General features: G+C 37.0%; 1 protein-coding gene across 1 annotated transcript in view; it reads right to left on the bottom strand.

The window, feature by feature from the left end:
* grin2ca (glutamate receptor, ionotropic, N-methyl D-aspartate 2Ca) overlaps positions 1–18,919 on the bottom strand; it is a 66,936-nt gene that overhangs the window by 12,981 nt on the left and 35,036 nt on the right. Inside the window, exons 3-6 of the mRNA XM_053515358.1 lie at positions 15,659–16,260; positions 10,019–10,133; positions 5,312–5,523; positions 298–466 (exon numbers count right to left, since the gene is read on the bottom strand). Of these exons, the coding sequence (XP_053371333.1) occupies positions 298–466; positions 5,312–5,523; positions 10,019–10,133; positions 15,659–16,260 (1,098 nt within the window). The remainder of the gene's footprint in view (positions 1–297; positions 467–5,311; positions 5,524–10,018; positions 10,134–15,658; positions 16,261–18,919) is intronic.

Raw genomic sequence — 18,919 nt, 5'->3', positions numbered from 1 at the left:
CATACTCTTCTAGCCCTTAAGTATTGCCTGTAAATGAGGGGGGACAACACCGAAGCACAGAAAAGGCAAACCAATGTGTTTTATAAAGTAATTGAAATGTTCAAAATCCTGGAACAGTTTTATTCCAGGATTAACAGCCTGGTTCTGCTATATAATGTGTCCACAAATGGGAACGAATGAAAAAGATTACAGTTTAAAAGTGTACTGAATTATTTAAAAGGTGGTGTAAACCTCCTAGCCAAAGTGCTTCAAACACCGAAACATAAGCAGTGCTGCAAAGTTTAAACGCTATCTCACCTCTCCAATCATGCCGTTCCAAACACCTCGAACGAGCTTGCCATGTTTACCATTGGTGACCAGATAGAGGTCATAGGAAAACTTGATATTACGGGAAAGCTTCTTTAGAATGTCTATGCAAAAGCCTTTACAGCACAGTTTGGTGTAGGGCTCAGTATCTCCAATGATCCTGTGGGTATAAGAATAGACATTACATCCTGCTGATTTATAAAAATATAGAAACAATAACACAGCTTCTAATTTAATTTAGTGTTTCAAACAGGTCAACCAGAAAATAAGTCAACTTTTTTCCATCATTCACAAATGCACATGCTGGTTTTGTAATTTGTCTTTTATGCTTGCAGCTTTGTCATAACTGCTGGGGAACAAGTGGAGAAAAAAAAAAGATTTTAGTGTATAAATGGGAGAAAAGCTCGGGCTGTGTCTCATTAACAGCACATCATTTTATACACCGGCTTCATGTTTTGTTGATTGTGAATCATTAGTGCAGGACTGATAGATGTTATCTATCAAATACACATTCTAGATATGAGAAGTGAATAATAAGGGACTCAGTGAATCCCATCAGATGGCGATGGTGATGTCAGTGTGTGTTATTTGGAGAAGGATGGTGAATAACATTGTGTTCCAATACTGTGATGGTGCAATTTCCACTACAGTTATAGCTCAGTTTTGGCTGCACTTCTCTCTCCAACCTTCAAGTCCACACACCACACACACCAGTGCCAAAAACGTAGTCAGCGGCATAGAAAAGGGGAAGGAGGAAGATCAAGCGAACAGCAAAAATATGGTGAGATAGTGAAAGAGCATAAGAGGATAGGTGACGTCAGCAGTGGGCGGGTGGGTCTGGGGCTCGTCGCGGCAGGTCCTTGTGTTATGTCACAGCCATAACAGATGGAAGGACATCCGGGCCTGGCCAAAACATATCTGACTCAAACTAATCACCAGCAAACAAAGGCATGAGATGAACTATGAATTTCTGTAGTGGCAAATGGATGGCTAATACTCACTCTGCACTGGAGATTATATACAAGTTTCTTTTCTTTTTGTACCCATCTATCCTGCTGATAGCCTACACATACAGTACTGTAGATCGTTACAGCTGCTCATGCTGTACTGTTAACTCTCACAGATACAGACACTGGTGCTGATCATATACTGTCCCATGCACATACAGTACACAGGATGCAAGTACTGCATACAGTACAGAATACAGTATATTATAATGTTCGGTATATTCACCTAATGTACAGTTAGTTTGTTCAACCTCCTAAATTCCTGCATAATCTCTTCACTGGAGTGGGAAATAAGCCTATAGAGACATTTATGAGACATATGCCAGTAGGTGTAAGCACTCGAAAATACTAATTTTGTCATTTCTACTATAATATCAAGTAACATCCAGTAGATTTACCCATAGTGATGTTTATCTGCTGATCTTTAGCGAATTTTTCATTTTATATGAAAATCAGGATCTGTGTTATTTATCTTCATGCAAAAGTAATTCACGAAAATATCAAACAGTCTCTATGCTCATTTAGTATTCCCGTGTTATTTTATGTGATTAAAGAAAGGATTTTTCATTCTGCTTTTGTTTGTGCCAGTATACCATTATAGGCTTTTCTTAATTAAAATGGACTGAAATATTAAATCCTTCAAGTGTTTAACATTTAAAAGTGTTTTTAAAGGAATTTTATTAGCCATGATAGTTTTTGCTTTTCATTCGAGATGTATGGCGCTGTTTGTATTTTTCCATTTAAAAAGTAATTTATGTATAATTGCGTAACATTTTGTGTGTTGATGCAGAATCAAGTAACAATGAACTGTGATGCATCAAAATGTTAACTCTTTTTCTGTCTTCTAGCCAGTACCTTCTCTTATTTTCTCTTCTCTCTTTGTTTTCCATATTTAACTTGTGTTAATGTTCCCTCAGCCACTCTTGCCACAGCTCATTAGTAAATCAATAGAGAAAAACAAATGGTCTTTTTCATTACAGCAGAAATGCAGGTGCGAAAAGCATGAAATAGTATACACAAACAGTATTGCTTTCAGTAATAACATGCAGAAAACATACAACACTGAAAACTGAATTCTTAGGTTCCAGACAGATTTTAACATTTTGATGATGTCGTAGTAATAATTATGAAAAACTTGCTGATTAAGAGGATTAACAGGCTAGGAATTAAACAAAAAACAAACAAATTTACATTATGAAACTGCTTGGCAACATCGATGTGATTACAACCATGCCTATGATTACTTCTTATGTCTGAGATTGGACAATGATTGCAATTCGGTGTGCCGCTACTGCAACATAGCAGTGAGAGTTAAATGGAATGCACTGGGGAATTTCCTTCACCTCTGACATGAAGTCAGACTTAAAAACTCCTTAAAAAGCAATCTCTGTTGATTATTCACTGAACAGAAGATCAAAGGATTGAAGGTTTTGTTATTCAGTGTAGCATGTTGTCTACATGTTACAAATGTACTGAACCGAGCCCTTTTCCTGCGTTATGCTTTAGCCTTGTTGCATTTAAGTCAGACAGAGACAGTGAGATGAGGATAAACTCTACAGGTTCAGTGTATGGAATCCCGGGCCATAATGAGTACAGTGTCTCCCAAATGCAAGACTATGGGAAATCCAGCTGTGAGATAGAGCAGGGGGAAAAAAACATCTATAGAACTTTAAATGAGGTCACTAGGACAAGATATGCTTGGCTGCCTACCTTTAGAGATATGATTTAATTGCTGGTTAGGTTTGGCCTCTGTTGTGTCAACTGCAAGGTGAATATATGAAGCATGTTCTGCCATTCTCTAGCTTCTTTTACTTAACTTTCAAGCTGATTTGCTTGACATTGCCTGCAGGTGAGAGGAGGTGGTGTGGGGCTGTATCTGGTTTCTGGGGAGAGGGTTCGACCTAGTGCTGCAGGTTAATTGGCTTCCAGAATAGAAAGTAAATAATGAGAAGACATTGAGGTGGTGTGTGTGTGTGTGTGTGTGTGTGTGTGTGTGTGCAGATTTCAAGAGTTGGAGAGAAAGTGTTTTCAATTATGATAGAGGAAAATCTGTGAGCTGTAGAGAATCGGAAACCTGAGCACAGTAATGACAAATCACCTTGTAACCTCACTCCAGACTAATGAACCATACAGCCATACCATGACAAAGAGGGGTTAAAGAGGTTGGCATAAACACACACACACACACACACACGAATATAAGCACAAAAGATAACAAATACTCTGGTGGCTGCAAACAAGTCTCTCCTGCTCATGATTCATGGTAAACACTCTGCTCCCCTGTCACACCACCTGGCATCGTTCAGAGTTTTGCAATGATGCTTATCCCTGCTTCCAAAGGCATCTCAATGTGTTTACACACAATGTGCGTGAAAGTTTTTGCTCTAGCTGTAATAAGAGGCCACAGACAAGGTGATTTCAGAGCCTGGCAGAAAGCCCTGAGAGTCGCTGTACTTTAATCAAATCTGTGGATTGTCACTCCACTCTGATCAGGCGGTGCTGTGAGTACAGTGGGCTCTCGGGAGACACTGGGAATTAACAAATAGCGATGAATATTTCAGGGAGAACAGGGTACTCAAGTCTATGAGGCCTCACATCACCCTAGTGCCTCCTACCCAGTGCCAGCTGATACATCCAGATAGAACTCTGATTTCTCTTTAATAATAACCATGTACTGTAGAACTCAACTTTTTGGTAGAGTCGCTATGTTATTTTGAAAAATGACCTAAGAGAGGCATTTTTTTTTCACCCAGTTGAGGTACACTATGCTAAAAAGAGCTATGATGCTGTGCCTTTAGATATGCCTTTTAAATTACTTCATAGCACACCATGGAAAGCAAATAATAAATTCTGCTGTTAGCATTTTATGTGACTTTTTTCCCTTTATTTTCTTTGCTTTATTTTTTAAAATACTGATATATAGCTATTTGTTTAAAAAATATATACATTTTATATTTTGTTCTACTATTTTTTTCTACAGCTATAGATATATAAAGTTTTTCTATATTTTATTCTTATTCTATTCCAGAATTTATTTCTTATTGATAATCTTGATTTTAAGGTCACGAGCAGTCATATAAGCAATTCACTGCATATCGTACTGGGTATGACTGTGTATGTGACAAATAAAACTGAGAATTTTGAATTTGATAATTCATATATTGATACTTTTACCATAAACTGACATCTTGACCATTTGGAAGAGGCCTTTTTTTCTTGATTGATGATTTGGAAATAATTCCGTGCAAATAGTGTTTAAAAAAGCCATATCTTCTATTTATCAATGTGTTCTTCAAAAAGCTCATCAGGGCAAATGTAAGCTATCTAACACTAGGCACAAAAAAATAAAACTTATAATGTTTTAGTTCCAGTTTCCATATTTTCTACAATTTTACCCATCAAGAATGTGTTTTCCAAGCCCAGCAGTGTACACATATCCTTGTTTACCATCTTGCTACCAGAGGGTCTCACATTTACAAAACTAGGGTCTTGTCATTAAAAAGTCTGTACACTTGTTAGAAGAAGCAGTCTGAAGCAGTCAGAAGTAGTTAGTATTTCTAGCACACCAGTGTATCTGGTTCTGTTAGAATCATACTGTAGAACTAGGAAAAAACAGTAGCATGTAATCTTACATTATATCCAGGTATATTATATCACTTTGCCAATATTGTATACTTTAGAAACCGTTACTCTTTTCATTTTACGTTAAGCATGCTCTATAATTGCCTTTAATGCTAATCAGCACAACAGCTTACTCACCGTTAAAACTAAAGGCACTCAATATTACTAAAGCAATGTCTTTTTGCTCTAAATGTAAATCATTTACAAATAAGATTATGCCTTACAATCAACCTTTATGTCTCAACTTTTCTACCCTGAACTAAAGTAATATCAGATTATTATGCATTTGGTTTATATGCAATATTTTATGCACTAATCCTTGTCTTGTTCATTAGAATGTGTAAGGCACTTGAAGAGAGAAGTACATGGTTACTTACACTTCTGTCTTGTTTGACTGGCGTCTGCAGGGCACAGTGTTGCTGAGGCAGGTCCCAGTGATGGGGTCCACAGCCTCCACTATTACAAATGGCCTCTCTTCAAGAGTGGCTACTGTTAGATGGCGGTTGTCAGACACTGGCTCCAAGTACGTTCCATACCGAGGCCAGACAGGATAGCGCATCTGTAGTATACCAGACTCGTAATTTCCCACCTGGGAAGCAAAGAGGAAACACTGATCCATGTAAAAGACAGTAACTAAAATGATCCCATGATCATGGGGAAGCCTCTATTAAAATTCTTGGTTATTTACAGAAGATTAGGTTGCAGTATGGTTTCATGATTGCATGATTGAATTGTTTATGGTGATGTTCATGACACCAATATACATCCATAACTAACATACAGTTAACATAACTTACATATAGTAAGGAGTTATTAAAGCAGATATCAGTCACCACTTTCCACTTTGACCTACTCACTCATTTTCTATACGGCTTATTCTGTACAGGGTCAAAGGAGTCCTGGAGTATCCCAGGGGACTCGGAGCACACAGGCCAGGATAGACCTTCAATGGGGTGTCAATCCATCAAAGGGCACAATCACACACACACACACACTCACTCACACACTACAGGCAATTTGTAAATGCCAATTAGCCTAATCTGAATGTCTTTAGACTGTGAGAGTCAACCGGAGTATCAGGTCAAAACCCACCAAACAAAGGAGCTAACTCTACAAACATAGACCTGAGGCAGGAGCCCTCGTCCATGGAGGTGTGAGAAACCACTACACCACCATGCTGCCTACTTTCCATGCACATGTAATCGTTTTTGTCTTTATAGCTTAGTGTACTTCTGCTATGTAGAGTACGAGTTACAAAAAAGGTGATAAGCCTTCATAAGGTGACAAACATCGAAAAAAATTTTGCAGAGGAAATATACAAAGCCAAATAATTATTGCACCATTATATTGTCTTGAATTTGAATTGTAAAATATACTTACTTCTGCAGAGTTATACTCAAATATAACTCTTTGATTACAATAATTATTCATCTTCCAAATCTAATAAGCAGAATTACAAAAATCTGTGGACAGGTAAACAATATAATCTATAAAAATAAAAGGTTTTGTCTGTACGCTGGTCAGAACTCACTCTTTCAATGATATCCTTATGTTTCATGCATTGGAGGACCCGAAACCAGTCTCAGAAAAATTTCGACTTGTATGTCTGTATGTTTGTATGTCTGTCCAGCCGATTTTGTCACAGCATCACACAAAACTGTCTGGACAGAATTTAATGAAATTTTGCCAGTCCTTTGGTATTTGCCTGAAGTTAAATCTGCATCATAAATGAAATCAAAATATCGAGTATAAGTAAAAGAGATGTAAGTGGCGCCTCACGCTTTTATACTGCTTATTAAAAGTACAGTAAAGTCAAGTCAAGTGTCACTATGGGACAAAACATGGGTTGTAAGAGCAAACATATCACACCAAGCAGTTTTATGCCAGATTTTATCACTGCAGATTTTACCAATGCACGATGCATTAATATAAATAGTTAAGTTGGATTAAAGACAGATTCTGTAGCTCTGCCACTCACATGCCATGCAACACGATGGGATGGTTCAACTTTTTCCCAAACATATATTTTCTCATTTAAAACATACCTATTTTTGTCTATTATAGCATGCTAGCTCAGAAAACCCATCTCTTTTTATCTCCTTCCACCTCAATAGCCAGTATTTACTGTGCAGCACTTTGGTATACAGTGATTATGTCGAGCCTACATGGATGGTTAAGTACCTTTAACAAAGAAAATTAATGGAATGTCTTTGCAGTACATCCTCATCCTTGTCTTTACTTCTTGTACGTGCTCTCGTGGTTGTTTACTTCCATAACAGTGTTCTTGCGTAATCAAGGCATCAAAACGAGACAGAGTATTCCTTGTGTGAAAGAAATTATGAAACATATTTGGACAGTGGTTTTGCTAATTATTTTGAGCCTAATTAAACCGTCTTTTTCTATAATTGTATTCATTATATTTTTGCTGTGCTTGGTTGAGAACATAATAGCGTACGTTGATTTGGCTTAATGTCTTCATTAATATGTAAACCACTAGCTGGGAAAAACATGCAATAGAAAGCCCAGAGGATAAAAGTAATTAGGCAGAAACTAATCACTTTTTTTTTTTTTTGAGAAACAGAGAACAGATAATTAAATGAATCTGATGCTTATTTTATGTCCTCTGTTAATAATATGGTTTATGAATGAACACAAGAAAACAGTTTTTTGTAAGGTTTTAAAATAGTGTAGTAGGTCATTATGCACCTGTGGACACATATAAGGAAAAAAGTCCCATTGAAATTCTGGCAAGCAACTAGCTGTCCTTAGAAAACTTTGATGTTAAAATGTCTGCTTGTGTAGATATGAGCACTCAGGAGCCTTAATCTTATCCAAAGGCACTCAGATGAAACAGATCTGTGCTCTGTGGCTTGTTAGTGATCAGACTGCTAGCAGAATTAAGCTGCTTAGAAATCCTAGAGAAAATTATTGCAATTTTTGAGTGACACAGGTTATCTGTAGTCTGTAGTAAAGATTTGAGGAAGACATGGACATGGGATTTGCAAGGCTCATGCACATTAGCCTTTTGGGTTTGTTGTTTCGGTAAAAAAGTAAAATTGATTTTGCCTAAGGATATATATCAAAGAACAAATCAGATTTTTTTTGCACTTTTTTGCGTTAAAAGACGAAGCAGAGGGAAGGCCCCTTTTGTAACAGTTTTCTGTTAGTTTTAAATCACAATGCATGACATGAGGCTTAACCCAGGTTCATCTCCTAGTGCATTATCCTTACCTGTCTGCCTATCACTATCTTTTTAATATTATCTCACATGCCTGAGGTCACTTTTCCGTCTTTTTGAAAAGACATCGTTCCGGAAGATGACTTGAGCGCCAATATGAAGAGCGAGTCATCGGCAGCTGTCAGCCAAATAGCTTTCGAAAAGAGCTATCTGGTGATTTACCTGCCTAATAAATGACCTCTGAAGCACAACACAAGTGTAGAGTGAATTATCAGTCTGCAGAACAGCTAAGAGATGGAACTGAGTGAGCAATATCAAGGACTCTGTATTTCTCAAGTAAACGAGAAAGAGAATGAGTCAAAAGGATGGACTCTACCCTGAGGGATACAATAAAAATAAAAACTGAGAAAGTTTAAAAAAAAAAAAAAGAGAGAGATTTTCCAGACATTACTGCTTTTTATGCTCCGAAAATGACTTTAGGAGGTTTTACCGTGCAGCACGAAAGTGCACCTGAAACCTATACGGTTATTAAAGCAAAATGAAAAATAATACACGTAAGTCCCGAAAAGGAACTTTGGCATGAAGTGAGGACTCTGTGAAAGACTCAAACGAACTATAAACATACACCTTAGGCCCATATAGTGTTATATATTTTCACTTGCTGAGCACTTTATAAAGAACACTTACTCATTCATTTCATGCAATCTTTTAATCAGCTATTAAATTCTGACTTTACTGTCTGTAGCTCTCAGAATGCATCCCAGACTGCACACAACAATGGGCTACAATAATAGATGACCGTGTAGGGTTTAATTTCTGTCAGCCAAGAAGAGAATGCCACAGGCTTGAAAACCTGATAGCTTACTGTATTAATGGAAGCAGCCTGATCAGATGAAGCACAAATTCTACTGAGGCACACACAGACTGAAGGGTCAGAACTCAGTTCTATGAATCCATGGACCCAACCTGCCATGTACCGAGGTACAGGTTGGTGAACGAGGTGTCATGGTGTGGGGAATGATTTCTTGACACATTAATAGCGATCAATCATTGCTTGAATGCCATGGCCTATTTGAATATTGCTGACCATGTGCATCGCTTCATGACAATGTTAAATCCCTAAGTGTTCCTTAGTGGTGCTCCCAGTCACCAAATCTGAATCCAAAAGAACACCTTTAGGATGTGGTACAATAGGAGAGTTGCAGCATGAAAATGCATCTAAAACCTATACAATTTGCAATTTAATCATGTCAACATTGGCCCAGAATCTCAAAGGAAATGTTTTCACTATCTTATTAAATTTATGCCATGAAGAATTGAGACTATTTATTCAGTTATGCTAAGCGCTGAAGCTTAATCAACCAAGGCACACTGGAAAAGAAGGCAAATTGCCCTCTACAGTGGCCCTGAAAGTTTATAGATGCTGTCAAAGTTCTGCAGGCTCCTCAGCCAAACAAACAACCCAATCAGAAATGGGCCCGCTGCTGAATGATTCAGGTATATGAAAACAACTTTAAGACAGCTATATAGAGTTCACAGCAAGAAACCTACCATACCAATCTGTCTAAAGTGTCTGGAGCCAAGGCTGTGTATGATGTTGTGGCTGATGCTGAAATTGTTACATTGGTTTTTTTTTATCATGCATTACTATTTTGAAATAAATTAATAAAATAATGTTTGATGTTTTTTTTTCTCAAATTATTTTTCAAATGTATGACCATGGTTTAAAGGATAACCTGAATAAACACTCATTTGCTAAGCTTGCAATTCATTTGTAGTTCATTGTTTTGTGTTTTTGATTAATATGCTTTATGATCATCTGAGGAAAAAAATCTATCCATTCCATCCATCCATAATTATTTATTTAATATTGTAATATTTATGTATTTATTATTGCAAGTCTGACCTTGTCCCATTGCCTGTCTCTGTCCAGAGTGATGATGAGCATGGAAGGGTTGACGAGGTACCCATCATTGTTGAATGAGAAATCTGTGTGATCCCACGACACATTCAACATGTGCCTGTGAAAAGAAATTAGAAACATCTGGGATATTATGGTCTGTATTGGCATGCAGTTTGATTAAAATTATGACCAACTCATACTAACTGACATTTTCAGAGCTAGTCTTAATAAAACTTTGTCAGAACCATTAAATATAGAACTTTTCAACATAGTCTAAACAATTATATTTAAGAATTTAATTGCTTTGATGTGCGGTACTGTGAAAAGGTCTTGTGCGTTTTTGTACAAACTTTGTTCATTATTCGGATTAAGTCAGTACAAAAAAAAAGCATTTCTGATTTCATCTGATTTTCATCTGACCACATTAATATTCCAAAAAATAAAAATAAAAATAAACTTACAGGAATATATCTGTATCTGAAAGCAGCATACTGTGAACAGTAAAAGACCACTTTTCAGAAAACAAAGATAAAAAGAAAGCTTTTGGGATTTGAATGCATAAAAAAAGAAGCATATGCAACAAAGTCCTCAGAAGAACCGGTTCTAGAGGATGTTCAGTAAAACTAAGCAGCTAATTTTTTATGAAAAACATTGTAGAAACTTTTTTTAAAAGACAACCTTGTTCCATTGCAGTTATTTTACGGTTTAAGGGAACATTTTGGATGCTTCTGACCACCATTAAAACATTAGAACAATAGAAACGGTATCTTCACGCTTCTTCAATGTTCAAGGTGAAAACCATAATAATTTAGTTTTAGTTCTTTAATACGAAGTCCAATATAGTGATAAGTCCAATAATTTCAGTGAAGGTGTTTAAAAAAAATAGCATCCTAAAAATAATTTGCCTTATATATTGTGGCGTGGGCGGGGCGGCGGCTGACGACCAGCATGCCTTGCGGGGATGTCGGTGTGTGTTCACCATGATGGGGAAAGGTGTTTGGGTTGGTGGCTTCGGCCCTGTTTGTGTGAGGGGTGTGTGACGTGTGAAATGTGCTCCAGTTCAAACTAGTGCTGAATTGGATGTAGGCTCCTGAGTGAAGGTGCTGCTCATGCCTTACATGCTGTGTGCTTAATAAAGTACTCCCAGCCATTGCATTGGGTAGCAAATAAGCTCACTCGTCTCTCCAGCATTCTTCCCTGCGTAAAAACGCTACAATATTTTCCTTGTGAAAAACTACAAAACATAACATTTAAGTAGAACCAACTTTAAAATCTTAACACAATAGAATCACTACTAAAATGCTAAAACAGGTGTGGCTGTGGAAGCAAACATTAATGCAAACTCGCCTGTATTGTTTCATTTGAATTACAGCCACAATCCAATAGAAAAAAGGCACTCTTCCTTCCTTCCCTCATGCCTGACTAGGGCTGCAACAATGCATCAACAAAATCGATTATGTCGATTAGGTAAAAACATCCACTTCCATTGAGTGTCATTAATATTACTGATCCATTGTTTAATATAAGACTTTATCCCTAAAAATCTGAACTAGTATGGTAATTCTTCCAAGAAACACATAGTAAAATGGTGCAGTGCATGCTGTGTCAAAGTGAAATGGCACACCCCAGCGTGCACACATGCATGCACACACACACACACACAGCATAAGCATCTCAAAAGAAAACACTTTGGCTCTCTCAGTCTGACCTCAAAACAATGAGACAGCAGCCTAAATGTGTATTAGAGTGAGTTTAGACTTAGTGTTGTGGGTGTCAGTGCCTGGCAGTCACTGCTCTTTTATCAACTGTGTTTTCAGGAAAGAACTCGAACAGAAGATTCTCCAGAGCAGATGCTAATGGAAGGTCTGGCAATGCTGCTTTCCAACGCATTGCCGAGTAAACAGCTTGATTATGCGTGTACAAAAATATGCCATTTTAAATATTAGAGTTTGAAATGGTTGCTTCCTACAATAACATTTCATGTTAGAATAAGTTATAAATGTATGAAACTTTCTAAGAGGAATGCAAGTGATATTTTTTATAGATTTATATAGATTTTTAATGAATATATATATATATATATATATATATATATATATATATATATATATTGCACCCGACATAGCCGCTTTATTTTGTCATTCTTTTACAAAGTTATCGCATTTACAAAGTAACCATGAAAGCAAAATGTTAGATTAAACAACTATTTAAAAAAATTGATAGGTTGATCTTTTAAAAATAATCGTTAGGTGCAGCCCTATGTCAGACTTGACAGATATTAAGTAATTAACTGTCCCAGTGTTCCACTTGTTGTATATTTTATCCTGTACAGTTAAACCTTGAATTTATTTCCGGAAACCGTGCTTCTTATCCGTGTTTTTTTTTTTTTTTTTGTATATAAAAGCAAATTTTCCCATGAGAAATAATGAAAACTCTGATTATTCATTCTATAATCCAAAAATATTCATATAAAACTAATTAATACGAAATATAAAGCAAAAACAAATTAACCTGCCTTTACAATTTTAAGATAAGAGAGGAAAGGAGGAAGGGGGCTACTGTGTGGAGTGACTTTCACACACGCGCATACAGACACACACACACACACACACACACTAACAGAAGCACTGCTCTCTGACTAAGAGTCTCTATCGGCAAACTGGAATCTTTAACAAGGAACCTCTCTAATGACGCTTGCGTTTGCCTCCTTTTGAGGATTTTGCGGAAATGTGACTGCTACAGCCTCATTAACCTTCTGTTCTTCACAGGGGCTGATGTTGCAGTACATTTATTTAAGTAGTCACTACATTTGGACACAACATTTAATGTTATAGTAAACAGTACATGCGCACTTGGATGTAGGGTATACAAATTACAGTATGCACGCACACTGAGACAGAGCAAGGGGAGATGAACCAGCCACAATCCTGCAGTGCAAGAGAGAAGAACCATTGGCTCAGTTGTGATCATGTGACTGTCGGCAGACAAAGCGAATATTGCTTTCTACTCATATTTCAAAACTTTACTCATTTATCAAGTTAAAACACTCACAGACCAAGTTACTTGCAATCTAAGGTTCCACCGTACATGTTTTAGTATTGTTTTATTGTCTGCATTGTTCATTATCATGAATGGATGACCGACTAAGTGTCCCCTTGTGGATTAAATAAAGCTAGCTAGATACAGTAGATAGTTCAGGTGATTAAGCTTACCAAATAATCAATCCACACAGAAACTCTTTAGACCTTTAGGACCATTAATAATAACATATAAATCCATATAAAACCAGCGATACCTTACACCATTATGTTCTCACAGAAATGTAATGAAAATTATTACTTGTGTGACTAAAACTCTTTTATAACACAGGCAACACTAATGATTTTGTTTTTATACAGAAACCTATAATGTTAAAATTCTGCTTCATACTGTATAAAAAAGATTTTTTTTAAACGTACAAATTACCATAAGGAAAAGGAAAAATTTCAGCCAAATTATGGCCAAACTGAAATCCCTGTGTTGTCTAGTAGAGCACAGGCAAAATCATCAATAGGGTGCATGATAAAAGAGCAAACAAACAAAACATTAAAGCACAATTTTAAACATCATGTTTGCTATCCATATTTATTTTTAATTATTTTTGTCTTTTTGTGAAGGTTTTAAATTTAAATGAATCAAGATCAAACATTTGTCACAGTACTTAAAAAAACCCACTGCAACAAGGATGGGATTTAAAGGGTACTGGACAAGCTGGGCACACACACACACACACACACAGAGTGACATCATCCAGTATGAATGCTTATGTGTCATCTGTGTGAAAAGCAATTAAAATCATTTAGCTCATGGCCTGTGAGTAAATAATGTGGTTTACTGCATACTAGTTTATTAATTTCAATAAAACATAGTTTAAAAAAAAATATCTAGATCTTAATATTTTTATATATGTTTCTCTGATAAAGCAATTCTGTACAAGAAATCCATCAAGTGAAACCAAAGCTTAATAGAAATCAAAGCATTTGCAATAGGTTGATTTTTTATTTCTTTCTAAAGATGATTTAATGGCTAGTTATACATAGTGATTATGTATTAAATACATTATTAAAGTACGATGAGAAATTGGACCTGACTGATACTGAGCAGTAAAGCTACATATGTTACTCGATATAGAGTCCCGTAGACTCATGTCACTGCTGAGTGTGTTCAGTTTCCCTACAATGACCTTGACTTATCGCAAACTCTACATTCTCTCAGTCTCTGCCCCGAAGCTCAGCTTCTCTCTAGCTTATTAAGATTTTTTTTTTTTTTTTGACCAAATAGGATTTGCTATGTGTGCCCTAAAACCGATGTTGCACTTTACTGTTATAATACTGTTACATAAACAGGAACAAATAAACGGGGCTTAATTCCAAAATGTCTTTTATTACAACTATTAGAATCAAATACTGCCTGGCAAGAAGAATTGTTGCTTATTCAAAAGGGTCAAATTATTGGCGCTTATCAAGCAAGGACAACAACTAAGAACGTTTTAAAATGACTGAAATTGGGTTAAGGAGCCTCTCATACATTATTAAAACCTTGGAGGATGATGGTGCCACTCTCAACTTATACAATAGTGAAATTAAATCATAAAAAGAGAAATCACAGCAATGTTTAATAGTAAATTAAGAGTATTTCCACACTTACTGTATACAATGCCACAAGGACTGAGAGAAAAAACTTGTCAGTTAGATTAGTCAGTTTGCTAGGGAGCATAAAGATTAGCATTTGGAACAATGGAAAAAGTTTATGAGGTCTGATGAATCCATCATGCCACTGTACAAGCTTCTCGGGGCAACATTACGACGCAATAAAATGACGTCGACCTGAATGTACTGAATGACAAGGTTGTTACTGTACATCCATGGATTTTTTTTTTTCTTCCCTCAGGCATATTCCAGGACACAAATTGTGAAAGAGTGGTTCTGGAAGCATGAGGAATCATATTAACATATGAACTGGCCCCCACAATGTGCTTTGTAAACCCGAAGGAAATCTAATAAAAGCTTAAGAAATGTGTTTACTAATGGCAGGAAAAGACTGAAAAATTGTTGTGGCAGTGTTTTTATTAACAAATTTCAAATATATAAAAATGTATCCAATCTAATTAAAATTTATAACATAGACATTAGATGTTTAAAAACTACGTAATGCAACAGGAGACTAAAATCACAAAATAAATCAATATTTACTCAAAAAAAAGGGGGAAAAAAAGAACGTAGGTACTTAATGAACTTTATATTCTTATTACTGTTAATTTGACTATAACAAAAGGGAAAGAACTAGACTTTGAATTGGATTTTTTTCTTACCTTACCAACCTAGTAAAAACTGATTGTGAAATTATTTACTGTGTGATAGGACAGTGAGAGGTAATCTTTTTTTTCCTTCTTTTCAGCATTCCCATGGCCTTATTAATTAATACGCTCTGAAGTTGTAAAAAAAAAAAATCCTCCAGCTTTTGGGTTTATTTTGTTCTTGCAGTGTCTTTTACTTTTTTTGGTTTGTTAGTTATTTTTTGGTTTGCACTTAAAGGGCTACAGCAACATCCTCTATTTATCCTTTTCCTCTTATTACCACTCAGTCCCTCCCTCTCCTGACTCACCTGAAGAGCGTGTCATTGTTCTCTGGCTTCACTCGACTGGACTGGCAGTCAGCATGTCCATCAGGTATAAAGCCTCTCTGCTTACGGAAACTCTCCACCGCTTTCACTATGATGGCTACACCGTCCCTCACCCTGTTCCTTAGACTCATCTTCCACCGGTCTGTGATGATGCTGATTAGGCCAACCGGGAAGCTGTCAGGTGGTGGCAGGTTGGGGTTACCCACTGCCAGGCTGGGGACAATCCAAATGTAGCCAGGTCCAACCAGGCCCACTTCTCTTGCCATGGTGAACAGATACTGTGCCTCTTCATATGAGCAGTAGACCAACAGAACCTGAGCATCGACCTGCTGTAGGAGACGTTGTGCGCGCAGGTCATTCACGCTATCAGCTGACATATCAAACGTCAGTACATTCTGTAGCTCCCACAGAAAATAGGAGGTGTCTGTGAAGGAGCGGATGTAATCCACAAAGTTCTCATAACCAGGGTACTGGCTGGTCACCACTGCAAAACTGTCCCAGTTGTACTCCTCCATCACTTTAAACATGCCATTGATCTGCTGCTCAATGGAAGCACCCAGCTGCAGGAAGTTGGAGCCATCATCCTGAAAAAAGAGATTTGACCATTAGGATAAGCATTCAGGCATGAACTGTCACATAGACTGATGAACAGTATCAATGTCATGTCACAAGTTTTGGCAATCAATAATATCAGAAATGATAGATAGATAGAATAATACTATAGCTAATGCAGTCTGACGGTCACATGATAGCATCATTAATGGTGTGACTACGGACATCTTCAGATAAAACTTAATACTACACATTTCTGCCATACTTTTTTATAGTTTTATAACAACTGTTGAAATGTGTATACATTTTTTGGCTCCTCTGTACATAAAAAAAACACTATTAATTCTAAAGCTGCTTGTAGAAAGCTGAATGTAGTTGTTTAACCCAGTCTTGTTTTCAATCTTATTTGCACATGACAAGAGGTCATTTTCATTTACCTAAAACTACAACCGAACTTCTACCATGTCACCATTTCCATAATGTTTCACAGCACTGCACATAATGCAGTTTAGCTTTCATGGTCTGGTGTCCTTCAAAGAAAATGTTTGAAGCATTGTGAAAGTAGGCTAAGCCTGCTCATGTAACTGGAAATGAGAGATGTTCTGGTTTATTCCACCCGGTATGCAATGACCCCTTTCAATGCTCTAAAAATCACAAAGCTTTTCTCACTGACTGATCTTTGGCCTAAATATAAAACACTTTAAGGGCATATTAGAAGAGTCGGTTAAAATAGCAATTGCATTGGATCTGTACTCATACTTAGTACATTTCAATGATGTTAATTATTCTCTTTGCCATTTTAATCTGTAAGGATTCATTTAAATAATTAATTCAAGATCCTAAAGTGATTGTAAATTGTATGTTTTGTTTGAACATAAAAGAAAGTATTTGATACATTATTGCATTTATTCTAGAAGTATTGCTTTGATTGAACAATATAATTGCATCACTACTGCTTTGATCATTTTTATCTTTAAAACTGTGATTTCTAAAAAGTACCGTAGTTCACTAGGGGACAGCATTTCTGCCTTACTCTTCCAGAGTTCCAGGTTTGATTTTGTGCTTGAGTTACTGTCTGTGAGGAGTCTCTCAAAATGCCAGAAGGTGGATTGATGACTATAAATTGCCCCTCGTTGCAAATGTGTGTGAGTATTGCCGTGATGTTCCATTCAGGGCATAGTCCTCTCACACCCAGTGATCCAGGAAAAGGCTTAGCATCCACAGCAATGCTAATCAGTATAGAGCAGCTACTGAACTTAACAATTTCTTTCACTCAAAGTCTTTCCATTAAAATGGCTGTCCTGAAGACCTGAACTTGAAGTGTGACCTAAACGCTGATGATGTGAAAATTCATCTGTAATAGGTCAGTGCTCTTAGATAATAGAATATGCAAAGAGAAATTGCTCTGTTTAAAGCATCAGAAAAGTTACAGTCTGCTGCAGTTTGGCCAGAGTGAAAACAGGAGAAAGATTGCAGAGCAAATCTATTAAGTTTTCTCCAGATGAAAATGCAAAAGAATGTGAAGCAGAACAGTAAGGGGAAAATTGGGCAAACAAAGCTGAAGGGGCAATTCAGAAGATCATAAACCTAACAAAAAGTTACACAGACAGTCTGTAAACAAATTCATTTATTCTTTCATATTTTTCTACCACTTATACTGTAAGGTGTCGCGGGAAGCCCGGAGCCTATACAAGGAGATTTCGGGCACAATTTTTCGGATACACCCTGGATAACAACCCAAACACACCAACACTCGCACACTCATCCAAACACTACAGAGAGTCCCATTTTTTGGGAACACCTATTAGCCTAATCTGCATGTACTATATTTGGACTGTGAGACCCTGAAGGTGCAAGGCCGCAGTGCTAATCACTTCACCACCGTGTGGCCCCAGTAAGCAAATGATGGATGTAAAAATGCGTAGAGTGTCCGCATTACTAGGCAATGTCCTTCACTTATAATGCTGTGCATTTACACTGTCCCATCTTCTCCACTCACATCCCCAGTGCCTGCTTCTCAAAAATTATTACTATCATTGATTTATTTCCTGTCAGGCAAGCCGGTGGCGTGAGTAATGCATCAATTCATGATTGCCTGGCAATAGAGAATGTGCTTTGATTTCATTCTCATTTTAGAGCAGCCCTATGGACACTTGCTCTGATTAGATCCAACAGGCAGCATACAGTCCTGATCTTCTAATGTTTCCTCACTAAAAATGAATCACAATCGACAACTTGTGTAACCTAACAGTTTCTTCAAGAACACTATCTGCTTCATATGTTGCATACTTTTAAGAATTAACAGGTGAGATTTCTCACTTTGCCTTCAGATAAGCAGGAGATTAAACTTGGCAATGATGCCAGATGGTAATTGCCCTCATCAGCTTAGTAATTGAGCTAAATATCCCCAGGATAAAATAGTTTTTTAGCCTGTGGTAATAACAGGATGGTCTAAGAACTAAGCGCGTTTTCTCACTGGGCACACTTGGACCATTTAGTTTGTGTCTGTGAGCATGCAATCGTTCCAAGCTCAGAAATGAATCCCTGGACCGATTGCAGAGTAGTGGTGGGTCGTTCATGAACGATTCATACTTTTTAAACAAATCTTTAACTTGACTCAGGAGAACGAGTAGTCTCGGTGAGTGATTGGTTCATTTTCTACTCTGCACTACGGTGGACCTGAAGTGCAAA

This window comes from Clarias gariepinus, chromosome 16 (assembly GCF_024256425.1).
Source record: "Clarias gariepinus isolate MV-2021 ecotype Netherlands chromosome 16, CGAR_prim_01v2, whole genome shotgun sequence".
Taxonomy (NCBI): domain Eukaryota; kingdom Metazoa; phylum Chordata; class Actinopteri; order Siluriformes; family Clariidae; genus Clarias; species Clarias gariepinus.
This window is presented reverse-complemented; position numbering and strand designations above follow the sequence as displayed.